This window comes from Myotis davidii, unplaced genomic scaffold (assembly GCF_000327345.1).
Source record: "Myotis davidii unplaced genomic scaffold, ASM32734v1 scaffold1149, whole genome shotgun sequence".
In the NCBI taxonomy this organism is placed as follows: Eukaryota; Metazoa; Chordata; class Mammalia; order Chiroptera; family Vespertilionidae; genus Myotis; species Myotis davidii.
In genome coordinates this window covers 236379-250246 of record NW_006300370.1, presented here as the reverse complement: position 1 = coordinate 250246, position 13868 = coordinate 236379, and the positions used below count along the sequence as shown (strand labels likewise).

General features: G+C 48.2%; 1 protein-coding gene across 1 annotated transcript in view; it reads left to right on the top strand.

The window, feature by feature from the left end:
* The window catches only part of VIT (vitrin), an 89160-nt gene that overhangs the window by 71439 nt on the left and 3853 nt on the right, over positions 1-13868 (top strand). The window contains exons 12-13 of the mRNA XM_006776927.2: positions 9980-10083; positions 11554-11780. Coding sequence (XP_006776990.1) covers positions 9980-10083; positions 11554-11780 — 331 coding nt within the window. The remainder of the gene's footprint in view (positions 1-9979; positions 10084-11553; positions 11781-13868) is intronic.

The following is a 13868-nucleotide window of genomic DNA, read 5'->3' as shown; positions in this document are numbered from 1 at the left end:
GCGATCTAAAGCTTGCTGTGTCATCTTGCAATAAAAATAGCTGCTTTAAAGGCTGTGTATACTGAGACTGATCGCATAATATGAAAATAAAGTGATAACTATGTCAAGGAGAAGAAAAATGGCAGAATAATGTTGCATGGTGATGGGAGAGAGCGTGGATGAAAGAATAAGTGTAGCAGGAAGGAAAAACAATTCAAGAAAGACTCCGTCCCCTCAAGAAAGCCCCAAAGTTCTTTTCCCATGTTTTCTGACTGTGAACACCATTTGCAGTTAAGAGTTTATCTCCCAGGCTTTCCAGTTCTTCCTTCTAGAAATGCCTTTGCTATTTGCCTTCCTCCCCTACCTGAGTTCCTTATTATTTTGGAGCACAGAAGGAAAATACATCTGTTTTCCTTCGAGCAATTGCTCATACAAACTAAGCCATCATCCTCACCCTCCTACAGCCACAGGGTGGAGTGGGAAGCACAATGACCTGGGGACAGGCTGTCTTGAAATCTGGCCCGAGTCCTGCTGTGTGACCTTAAGCAAGTCACTTACCCTCTCCATGTAAGTGCTGCCATCTGCAACGTCCAGGGTGGAGCAGATGATTTCTGGGGGCTCTGCCAGCCCTGGCGCCCTGTAATTTGGGGACTGGCTCTGCACTCAGAAGACATCCCATAAATGAATACCTTGGGCTAACAGACTGGACGAGCCGCCTCTCCCTGCAGCCTGGGGTTCCCTGTAGGTGGATGATCAATAATGAAATCCTGGCATGCCCTACGTTACACATCCACCAGTGGGCCGTGGGGAACACAACTATCGAAGGGGGTGATGAGAACGAGCTGAAACTGCTTTTGATTTCAGCGGCCTGGCTTCCTTGCCTGGGTGGGTCCCCTCCATCCTTTCTTTGTTTTTTGTTTTTTCTCTTTTTCTTTTAATCCTCACCCAAAGCTATTTTTCATTGTTTTTTAGAGAGAGTGGGAGAGAGAGGGGAAGACAGAAAGAAATATCAATGTGAGAGAAACACGTCGATTGGTTGCCTCCTGCACGAGCTCCGACCAGGGCCCAGGCCGAAAAGGAGCCTGCAACCGAGGTACCTGCCCTTGATCTGAATCGAACCCGGGACCCTTCAGTCGGAAGGCTGACGCTCTACCCACTGAGCCAAACCGGCTAGGGCCCCTCTATCCTTTCTTTACCAACTGGTCTAGGTGCTAGAGAGGGAGGCAGTGGGGCAGGAAAGGGTAGGGAGACAGAGGTAGATGCCGCTATGGGGCCTGTGTTTCTGGAAAAGGAAAAGCAGGCAGGCCAGCAGTTGGCACATGGGGAAACTGGTGCCTCTCCTGGCACTTGGGGCCCTCGCTACACCCCTGGGAATCACAGCGCACTGGGCCTTGGGAAGCTCCTGGCCCCACCTCGTGCCATCGTGAGGAAAGGAGGCTCTGAAAGAAGTGGGCCCCCCTCAAGAGCCAGTACTTGAAGGGGAGGCTTAGGTTGGGCAGGAGCTGGTCGAGGAGGGAGGCCCTGAGCCTCGGAATTTCCCCTCCTCTCCGGCTTCTCACCTCCACTAAGTTACCGGCCACTGGCCCACGAGGTCCCAGGAGGGTTCCTGCCCTTGGTGCTTCTTAGGAGAGCTGAGTCAGGATTTACACTTTTAGGTCTAAAGTTAGACTTTTAAATTTAGAGTTGACAAAACTCATACTAAGTATTAACAGAAATAGAAGACAGTACTAAATGTGTTAATGGAATTGAATTCTAAAAATACTTAGGATATCGTTCTTATGAAAAGAAGGCAAATAAGAAATAAAAATACAAGAAATATAAACACGGTCTGATTTGCAAAATGCAATGTTCATCCCACATTCTGACCCCTGGGTATCCCTCACAAAGATCTTTGGGGTACAAGAAACGGAACACCAGCCCTGGTAGCCCAGGCGAAGGGGGACTTGTGTCACAGGACTGCCAAGACCATGGTCATCCCCTCCCTCCTCCTCCTCTCCCTGCATCTGTCTGTCTTTCTACTGGTCCACTCAGGTCTCCTCTCAGCAGGCCAGCGTCGCCCTCTTCCAGGCTCTGGGGCTCTGCTCCCCATGACTTCACCTTGCACTGAGTTCCACCGTTGATACCGGCACGCTCCCTCGGCCGCGTGCCCTCTCTCTGCACATGCAGAGGCTCGTAACCCACAATTGTGCAAACCTTTCAACAGCCACAGCGTTCTTTACACAATCATCACACACCTCCCGTAAGAGAGGCTGCGTGTGAAACAGACTCAGAGAGGGTGAGCATCTTTTCCTAGGACACACAGTTAAATGCATGATGGCTGGGGAGAGGGCAGGTATGAAACCTGGGGTGGACCCCTAAAATGTCAAGCAAAATTGACTTCAAAGCAGAGATTTTCTCACCTGCCAGGAAGCTTCTGAAGCTTTCCACCAGACTGAGGGCTGAGGACTGAGACACTGTGCTTGAACGAAGGCCAGGGACCAAGCCCTCATCGTGCTCACACATTCTGCTTTAGAATTACACAGCCGACGGGCTCGTGATGGCTCTTAACACCGACAGGAACGCTAAAGAGCTAGCCGACGGGCTCGTGATGGCTCTTAACACCGACAGGAACGCTAAAGAGCTAGCCGACGGGCTCGTGATGGCTCTTAACACCGACAGGAACGCTAAAGAGCTAGCCGACGGGCTCGTGATGGCTCTTAATACCGACAGGAACGCCAAAGGGCTAAACGGAAGAACAGCCGGAGCGAGCAGCTCTTAGGCGAACTCCCGCAGACGGAATGAACAAGGCCCCACGCGGCCCGTGTCCGGGCTGCAGCCTGGATCCACAGGGTCAACGCCCCCTTGACCTTCCAGAGGATTTCATTCGAGTCCCCAAGTGCGGTACAGATGGAACAGAATTGCACATGTTCTTCTGAACTTTGTAATCAACCCTAGGATATCAACAGTGGAAAACAGTTGTAGAACGAAGCAAAATGTTGGTGTTTCTTCTTTTAAAAATGGAATAGATTGTTTTTTTCTATGACAGCTGCCCTGTGCTTTAGGGAGTAGCCCTGGGTTGGGCTGCATCTCCTGTCTCTTCTTCTCAGCCCCAGACCGAAGACCCTGAGGGAAGAAGTGAGGTGTCAGGTCTGGTGTGGGAGGCAGAGTAATGGCCTCCCTGCCGCCAGCTGTCCACATCCAAACCCCTGGAACCTGTGGATATGCTGCCTGTCTCGGCAAAAGGGACTCTGTAGGTATGATTCAAGTTCAGGACTCTGAGATGGGAGGTTATCCGGGACTATCCGTGTCCCAATCCAATCCCATCACTCCTTAAAAACAGAGACCCTGCCCCAGCTGTTGTCAGTTAGAGGGGGAGGCTCTGGGAGGATGACCAGGGATGGGGCTGCAGGCGGTGAAGGTGGAGGGAGGGGCATGAGCAAGAGACAAAGGCACCTGTAGTGTAGAAGCTGGGAAAGATGAGGAAATGGATTCCCCCTCCTCCCCGAGAGCCTTCACATGGGAAACAGCCCTGACACCTTAGTGTTAGTCTCAGGACATCCATGCTGGAGTTCTGACCTCCAGAACTAATAAGTGTGTTGTTTGAGCCACTGAGTTTATAGTCATTTGTTACAACAGAAGTAGAAAGGAATACACTGAATACACCAGCAAGGGGGACCACTCTGTCACATTCTCTAGAATCTGCATCCTCGGCAGGTGGGAGGCCCGGCCATGACACACAGCAGGTGAGGCCAGGACCACAGGACCTCAGGGCAGAGAGAGACCCTCTGGGCCCTGACTTCACATTTAAAAATGCCAAGGCCTGGGCCTCACCCCAGATCTATTCAACCAGAATCTGGCAAACACCCAGGAGTCAGTATTTTAATCTGTAATTCCACCCTCCAGCCAAGGCTGAGAATCACCAACTGCCGAGAGAGAAGGGACTGCCCAGCTTCCCGGTACAGAGTGGCAGCGCCCACCTGGAACGCAGGCCGCTCCGCACCCCACACACCCAGTGCTATGTTTGCCCCCTCGGCCTACTTCACCTTTACAGGAACTAACAGAACCCCAGAGCAGCTGCCTGTCTTCTGCCTGGAAGGGGGGGGGGGCGCTCTCCAGGGCCTAATGGCACTAGCAAAGGCCCATCGTGCCATCCCCTCACCTCTGAGACAGGCAGGCAAACCCTTGAGCCAACTCCTCAGGGACAATCTCAAAGCTGAGTGAGCTGTGGATACAATTTGCACAAAAGTCGTATCCTTTTTCTATTCCCCAGCATGCAGTTCTCCCACAGGAACAAATACCACAGGACCTGCATGTGACTTCCTCCGCTTCCACACAAGGGCTCCCCTTGGACTCCCTCTGCACAGGCACCGGGCCTATCCCAGGCCCCCGGGATCATTCTCCCAAGATCTCCAGACCCAAGAGAAGCAGATGATCACCACAACACACATTAGGACCATTTGGGGAGCTTCTGAAAAATCCCACTGCCCAGACCAAACCTCAGATGAATTAAGTCAGAACTCCTGAGTGGGGCATCACTACCCTTCAGCACTCCCCAATGATTCCATTGCACAAGCAGAGAATGAAGGCACAAGTATCTCCTCAGGCCTGTGCCGTCCTCAGGTGAATCCCAGGCCCTCCCACCTCTCTGGAGGGCCCTAGGAGCTCCACCCCCTCCCTTTCTTCTTGGCCTTTCTCTTCCTTGCTCTAGACTCATTCTTCTACTCCCTTCGTCTCGTCACTGACAGCTCCTCTGCTGATGTTCTGGATTCTTATAGCATCCAAAACACTGCTACTCAAAGCAGGATCCACAGTAGCATCCCGGAGGCTGTTGAAAGGCAGATCTCAGCCCTCACTCAGATCAACAGAATCAGAATCCCCAGGTGATCAGATGAGTTCAGGAAGCTCTGCTGCCAGGACATTCCCTGGCCCAGTGTGAAGCCGCAACCAGCACGGCGAGGGTTCAGGATCTGAAGAAAGGGCCGACGCACAAATGAAAACACTAGACAAGAAATATGAATTTAGACATCATGGGGGAGCCAGGTGGACATCTTCCCTCTGGCGGAGAAGCTCCCTGAAAACTCGGCCCCTCTGCTTTTCTTTACTTGAATACACATTTGCTTTTTAGGAAGGCAAACAGGCATATCAAAGGTAAAGTTCGGTAAACAGTAAAAGGATTATCAGGTTAGGGCAGTGGTCGGCAAACTGCAGCTTGGCAAACCGGGGCTCGCGAGCCACATCCGGCTCTTTGGCCCCTTGAGTGTGGCTCTTCCAAAAAATACCGGCTCTTCCACAAAATAGCCTACTTCTGCGCATGGGCCACAAAGTTTCAATCGCACTGTATGTGCGCACCCACACGTGGTATTTTGTGGAAGAGTCACACTCAAGGGGCCAAAGAGCTGCATGTGGCTCTCTAGCCTCGGTTTGCCGACCACGGGATTAGGGGATTGCCTTGAGCCATTTGGCCAACAGCAGGGCAATATTATGCTGATTTTCAGCCCTGCTGAATATCCAAGTCCATTAGCCTTCTAGTGGGACTTTCGCATTAACATGCTAACTACTGTTGGTCTTTGCCTCCAGCAGCCCAGCACTTTCCAAACCCTAGGACACAGTTACAGACTAGACCAGCGGCCGAGTTCCTCCCAGGCCAGCAGATTGCACACCTGCCTTTCCTCCTGCAGGAAGAGGCATGTAGGTGGTAGATGGATAGAATTACTGTTACTAATTTTAAAAAACACTCATCTAAAACTGAATTTGGTTGTAAGTCCCTGCTCTCCATCTCTGATCCTGGGAAATGTGAGAAAGGCCAGTATCTTTTCAAAAGGGACCACTGGGTTGGCCATAGTGCTCAGCCCTCTGAGCGCCTGGGGCAGAATCATTCTCATCTCAACCAGGTTCTGCCTCCAGGGGCAAGTCTGCCACCCAACCTACAGCTGCCAGCATGTCCTTGGGCACCAGGGACACCCTAGAACATCTTCCTGATTTCACAGGCACGGTTCATCTCAGACTAAGTCCATAAATCACCACATTTTAGCCGTTAAGAAAATTAAATATAATTAGGTTATTTTATTGTAACCTTAAGTTGATGTCTTCTTGAAGGAAACGATTTTGAAAGGTTCTTGCTATAGGTAATATGATTAGTTGATATGTCTCTACTGGCATAAAAATTCATTTCAGACCCTCATTTCATGTACCTGAAAGTGTTATGGAGCAAACCAGGGGGCTCTGGGATTTTAACCCAATGGGAGCCTTAGGACTGAAAGGGTCTTCAGAGGTCAGACTTGGGGCTTCCCCACATTCCTGGAGAGAGATTCACCTGGATCCCTGAAGAAAATATTCCCAGACCCCATCCAGACCTACTGAATGGAGCTTCTTCTGTGGGGCCTAGTAACCCATGTAGTTTAATTAATGCCCCAGGTGAGTCAGATCAGGGAGGTCTGGAAACACTGATGAACAGCCCCAATTCCCTACCTTCAGGCCCCCAAGCCTTGCTAGGGATCACCTGTGCCCACTTCCTACAGATGTTCTTTCTTCTTGAACACTTGTAGGGTAATCGTTTTCTATTGCACAAATAATCCCTTTATATGCACAGCCAAATTCTGGATCTCCACAATGTCTCTTCATTAGTCCCAACTCTTCTTTCAAACATAACCCAATTTTATATTTTCTCCTTGAGCTATAAATGTCTTCCTCCCCCACTCCCCTTATTTTCAAAGAAAAGCTTTGATATTGCTAAGGGGTAAAAAAAAAAAAAGTGGTTTCCTTTAATAAGATTTTGCAATAAAATTAAAAGGTTATTTACATAAAAACATACTGGCATAGCTCTTTGAACTTTTAAAAGTAGCCAGGCAAGGGTGTCAGGCCACCAGCCCATATATCCTGAGAAGGACACACACCAGGTGCTCTGGTACCGAGAGCCGCCACAGGCTGCAGGTGAAAAACTTATCATTCATTCCTATGATTTAATTGCATTACAGCTTAATAAAGATTTATTGAGTGTTTCCCATGTACTAAGCACTCTGCCATTTGCAGGGGATAACGAGGTAAAATTCACGTAAGTGGTTTGATCACATTTGCCTATAAGTCCCTTGGGGGATGAGCCGTGGTTTTGCCCCTAATCATCAGTTTAGCAATTGGAAAGAGTTTCAGAGGCCCTCTGATCCAACCTTTCAATCCAGTAACACTAAATAAATAAATGTGATAGAGAGTCTGTTCTTCAGGACTTCACCATCTAGGATGGGAGGCAATATTTTTTAAAGAAATAACATTAAATAAAATTAAAAGCATCTATTCATTGGTCATATGAATAGCTCATGTGTCTGCCTCTGAAGATGGATTCATCCACCTCAGTGATGTCATACCGAGTGAGTGTGATCTGTGGAGCTCCAGGCAGAGGGTGCAACTCCCCCCGGGGTGATCCAAGAGAGGAGCGGACGTGTGAGCCTCCTTTCTTAGTTATTGCACAACTATCCATTACCCCTGTCTGATAAGCACTAGGGGTGGGAAATACTAAGACACAGTGTCTGTTCTCAAGTAGCTTCCATGTTTGCAAAAACACCGACTCCCTAACATTTATTTGTAACTCCAAAATCAGTTACTTGTGGCACTTTCCCGGTCATTTGTAGACACGCACAGGGGAAGTTTTTGAGCCCTTTAGCATACACACCTTCCCAGCTGAGGTCAAACGAGGCCATGCTCTGCTTTCTTGGTGCAGCTCATACTTAAACAAGTATTCTTTTCACAGCCTGTTTAGTGCCACATTTTTTGCATTTTTGTGCTTTTCTGATGATAATTTCACTGTTTAAAATGGCCCCCAGTGACATAGGTGAAGGTGGTCAAAGGTAGAAACTTCCAGTTATAACATCAGTCAGTCCCCGGATGTAAGGTACAGCATGGTAACTACAGTTGACAACACTGTACTATATACTTACAAGCTGCTAAGAGGCCTTGAAAGTTTTCATCACAAGAAAAAAAATTATAACTATGTGTAGTGATGGATGTTCAACAAACTTATTCCAGTAATCATTTCACAATATATATATTTGTATCAAATCACTACATTGTACACCTAAAACAAATACAATGTTATATATCAATAATATCTCAATTTTAAAACCTAAATAAATACAATGACCCCCCTCCCCCCCCAGTCTAGGGTTCTAAGTGCAAGAAGGTTGTGGTGTGCTTATGGAGAACACACAAGTGTTGGATAAGTTTCCTTTTAAGTATGAGTTATAGTGCTGTGGGTTTAAGTTCAATGTTAAAGATACATTTAGAAAAAGAAAGGATCTGTATGTGAGACTGCTCTAGAAAGTGCTAAAGTAACATCGATAGCGCATGCTGAAGTTATGAAAAAGTGGCTGAACGTATAAATTCATGAAATGACAGCTGATTTTTTTTTTAAATGCATAGTGGATGGCATTGTGAGGCCGAAAGCCAAAGATATTTGTGTAAACATTACGCAGGGTCAGGAAAATGTTAAACCCTTCTCAGCTAGTGATGCAAATGTTGTAACCAGAGGCCCACAGGAACCTAGCCCTGTATTTCCCCTGGGAGCAATGGCTCAGCATTTGCTAATTTGATGCTCTGAGTGACTTCATAGAAGATAACTACCACAAAAAAACAGAGACCCCATTGTTTATGTAGAATAGGAACGAGACAGGTAATCAACAATTGCTCTACAAAGTGATCAACAGTAAGACAGCCCCAGCACAGGGTTCTGGGGGAAGAACACCATGGATATGACTAGGCAATTAGGTTCCACATTTAAATAATGTTTTTTCTGTAAAAACTTTTGAAAGAAATGTTTATACTTTTGCTTTTTCAATTATTTGTCTACAAGCAACACAAATTATAATTAGGTATGATTTCTTCACAATCATCAGACACACTCAGGAAATCTTTCAAAGTAAGAAAATGGAGCCCCCAAATCATTTTCAAATACAATTAAAGTTTTATGAGCTAAGTTCTTAAAACTAAAGAAGTATATATATAGTGTTATTTGGTAAACAATTACATATATCTTATGGTCAATATCAATTTTGCCTTTTCTTATTTTGTAGCCAATATTATTTTGTTGTTGTTATTTCAACTTTTTCTTTTAGGCCCTGAAAAAGTTCTTATTCTTGGTCACCAAGGGAAGATCCAGACGTTAGGGACCCTGGAACGCATGCAATTTGGGGTTCCTTTTAGGAAAATAACATGAAATTACAAATACAAAATCAGGACCTTTAGAAGAAGCATCATTCTCCTTCTGCCCCACCTGCCTCTGTTTTGTTGTGTAGTTGTTCTTCTAATTTAATCCTAAAGCAGAACTCGGTTTTCCTCTGGTGGCACTGCACCTCTTTGGATTTTGCCCAATATCCACCTCGGTTGAGCTTGTTTTCAACTTTCCTTAGTCTCCCCTGAAGGTGGCTGCCTTGGTTTTGCCTAAGAACCAGCCCATGCCTCTTGTACTTATTAATACAACAGAATACAGAGGGTCATCTTTCCAGCCCCTTTACAAGTTCTCCTCTGATAGGTCACCTTGGCCTGACTAGGAAGGTCAGCAAACAGGGATGGAGCTAGGGAAGGAGGGCGGGGGGCAGAGACTGTCCCCTCTCAGGTCCTCTGAAGGACCTCTAAGGCTCCATGCACTGTGGCCCCTTCGAAGAAGCTGAAGCCCGGAGGAGTTAAATGATTTCTCAAGGTCACACCGCTAAGAAATAACAGTCAAAACTAGAACCCACGTGTTCTGAAGCCTGAGCCAGCCCGCTCTCCTCGCACACACTGGGAGGAGCCCATCCTCCCATCTCACCGCTACTTCTGTCCACAGTGGGTACTTCATCGAAGCAGCTCCCACTCTACGTGTACATCAAGCATGCCAAACTCACAGGCTAACATGGGCCAAATAAATGAGGCATGCCGCCCACGGGCCGCGAGTCTGACATGCTTGGTGTACAGGAAAGAATCCGCCATGATTTCTGCTTTCCTCCACCGGTAATAACTGTCCACCTCATTTTTATTTCTTGTTCTGGCTCCTCAGAGATAACCCTGTTACCCAATTCAACCTCAAAACTCACATGAGTTCCCGAGATCTGAAAGCAGCCATAGAGAAAATCACCCAGCGAGGAGGGCTGTCTAACGTAGGTATGTGATCCAGATTCGTTTTATATTGCTACCAGGATTCTCTTTCTACATGATTGTTTTCTAGCATCATAGATAGGAGGGAAAATAGTAATACATCAAGGAATGATTCACACAGTACCTATCATGTCTCAAGTATGATCACGGATTCAGTATGATCAAGCATCGTCATCACCCACATGCCAAAGGCGCTTGGGCCTTGAGGGAAGTTATGCTTTAATTATGAAAGCAGTTCTCAGCAGCCAAGGTTTTCTCTGAGCAGCCAGCTCACGTGGGATCTCTAAGACATTTCTCCAGCAACTGCACATGTAACCAGCTGATCCTTTCACTTGACAGGTAAGAATGTCCAGGCTGGTAGAGTCAGGATGCTGACCAAAACCAGAAAAGTGTTGGCTGTAATGACATTAATCCTAAAGCCTTAAGAAGGTAGTTCTTAACTTTCATGTAGATTGAAGACCCTTTGAGAATCCCCTGAAAGCTATGACCCTTCGACCCAAATAGATACTTATACACACAAAACACTGAACCATTTCAGGGGATTTATGTATACACACCTCCAGTGCCCTAGGGATCCACAGACCCCAGGTTAAGGGCTCTGTCTCACTCACTATATGCAGCTATGCTGACTTGAGGGTGACCAGTCATCCCAGTGGGCCTGGGAGCATATGGGCCTTCAGTGCCGAAACTGGGAAAGTCCTGGCAAACTGGGACAGTCACCCCAATTGACTCCAAAAATTCCCTAAGACCCTTGACAGTATAAAACATGCGCTTGGGAAAGGCATGCTGGAGGCTCCCTTAGTCACGACAGTTATGCTCAGCTGAGGCAGTGTGTTGTCATGGAAATCCAGGCACAGAGACAGGTAGTGACCTACCTGGGGCCACACAGCCAACAGGCAACAGGATTAACACAGTGCCTCAGCTCTTAGTGGGTGTTCTCAGTGCCCTGGCAAGCCACACCTGTACCCCTGCCATGGAACCGGACAGAAGGGACCATGACTCCGGAATACAGTCCTCCACACCCAGCAGCCCCTGTAGCCCCAGGCTCACCTCAAGCTGCAGGAAGGCAGGCAGATGCTCCAGTCTCTCGGTAGGCTCCTCCCGCTCCATGCTCTGGAAGACAAGATGGGACCAGCTTATGGGCTTCATGGGGATTCTTTGTTCCCATGAAAGTTTTCTTACCTGCTTGCTGGTCCCTTTTCTTTTCTTTGTTTTTCGATATGAGACAAATAGAAATCAATGGCTTGAAGAGAGACTGCAGAGGGAAATGGATAGTGGTGATGGCTGCACACCATTGCGAATCTGCATAAGCTATTGAGCTAAAAATAGTGAACGCAAAAAAAAAAATAGTGAACGTGGCAAACAAAGCAAGAAACAAGGGAGGGAATGAGAGCGTTTTTCTGGGCCTCTTTATGCTGTTACGATCTATTCCTCTCATTATAATCACTCCAGGCTTGGGTTTTCTTTTTCTTCCAGGCCGGGCCATCTCCTTTGTGACCAAGACCTTCTTTTCCAAAGCCAACGGAAACAGAGGCGGCGCTCCCAACGTGGCTGTGGTGCTGGTGGATGGCTGGCCCACGGACAAGGTGGAGGAAGCTTCCCGGCTTGCGCGAGAGTCAGGAATCAACGTTTTCTTCCTCACCGTGGAAGGCGCCGTTGAACATGAGAAACCGTACGTGATGGAGCCCAACTTCGCAAGCAAGGTATGTAACAGCCAGAGACCCACCCATCGCAAGGATTCTCTGCCCTTTGCAAAGCTGTAACTGCCTTCGGGGCTGTGTTTCTTGTTCCTCCAAACAAACCTTAAGCTCACGTCTAGGCAGGAGGTCTCCAGGGAGGGACTAGTACATCTGGAGCCAGGAATGGCCCTCTCAAAGCAAAACCCCATTACTTTTCCCAGATCTTTGGTACAAAGCTCAAAAGGCAAGTTCCTTTCTCCCACAAAGTCTTGTTAATTAATAGCAATCGCTCAGTGAGGTCAGGCAGCCCAGATGTATCTAAAAATTGTGTAGAGACAAAAATAGTTAAAATTAAAAAAAAAATAGTGAACGTGGCAAACAAAGCAAGAAACGAGGGAGGGAATGAGAGCGTTTTTCTGGGCCTCTTTATGCTGTTACGATCTATTCCTCTCATTATAATCACTCCAGGCTTGGGTTTTCTTTTTCTTCCAGGCCGGGCCATCTCCTTTGTGACCAAGACCTTCTTTTCCAAAGCCAACGGAAACAGAGGCGGCGCTCCCAACGTGGCTGTGGTGCTGGTGGATGGCTGGCCCACGGACAAGGTGGAGGAAGCTTCCCGGCTTGCGCGAGAGTCAGGAATCAACGTTTTCTTCCTCACCATGGAAGGCGCCGTTGAACATGAGAAACCGTACGTGATGGAGCCCAACTTCGCAAGCAAGGTATGTAACAGCCAGAGACCCACCCATCGCAAGGATTCTCTGCCCTTTGCAAAGCTGTAACTGCCTTCGGGGCTGTGTTTCTTGTTCCTCCAAACAAACCTTAAGCTCACGTCTAGGCAGGAGGTCTCCAGGGAGGGACTAGTACATCTGGAGCCAGGAATGGCCCTCTCAAAGCAAAACCCCACAGCAGCTGGGGCGCTGAGGCCAGCAGCTTGGGAGGAGCAGTGTCCCCAGGTCCCACAAAGAGGCTCCTCCACAGTGCAAGGGACCTGAGCCAGGCAGCCAGCGAGCCTTTCCGTGAACATGCACACGGGCACCATACACTAGCTCACACACGTGCATGCATACACACTGCAGGTTAACCACTCTGATGAACAAGGAAAGGGTGGTACTGAGCCAGGTCAGGGAGATCATGCTTTCAAACGCTGCTCCTGACTCTGCTGTGACTCCCACACGCAGGCCCTGGGCTCCGGCCACGGGCGTCGGTCCACACCCAGCACCACTGCTCTCTCCCACTATGATTTTACTCAGGCTGCCTCGGGGGAGTCTCTCCTCTCCATCCATCGGCTGGATTTCAGCTCAGCCTCCACACTCATGTCAAACGTCACCTCGTCCAAGGAAAGCTTTATGAACTCCATTTAGGTTCTTATAAACCAATTTAAAATATTTCTTGGGACACTATTCAGCTATTTTTTGTTTTGAATAAAATGTGAATTATACCAGCTCATCTGGCGACAGCAGGTCTGCAATTCTCCTCTCTAGGAAGACCAGCCGGGTCACTTCCAGGAGCTCACCAACCAGGTGGCTCCGTGTTTATTCGCAGCTGCATTACAGTGTTTCTGGAGCGAGCTTGGGCACAAGTAAATAAATATTCATTTGCCCGGAGGCAGGACTGTCTGGAGGACACAGATTGGGCTTTTAAGGCAGAGAGATTTATGTTCTGGTCTCAGGGACTGGGGATGTCCCTTCCCAGCTGGCCCTGGGTTTGTCCCGTCATGGCAGAGGGACTATAATTCCAATCTGCAGGATGAGGGTGGGGATTTAATGAGAATCCCTCCAAAAGCATGGACTGTAACCCCTGACACGTGCGGGGCCCCTTCTCACTGGGCCCAGGGCTGCTGTGGAGACATTTCTGTAGCTGCCTCTCGTGTGTGTGTCTCATTTCCCCCATCAGATCAAAAGCATTCTTTAATCCTCCCATGCCTGGGGCCCACCAGCGCCAATCATACGGCCGGCTCCCAGCACAGATAAACCAACGACTCTGCAGAGGCATAAATATGAAGCCAAAGTCCGTGCTTAATGGATGGCTCTCCACCACACAGACCCTGCTGAGGATGGGGTGGGAGTGAGTTCAGAGAAAGCACAAGGGGTCTGCCCCAGCCAGTGCCAAACC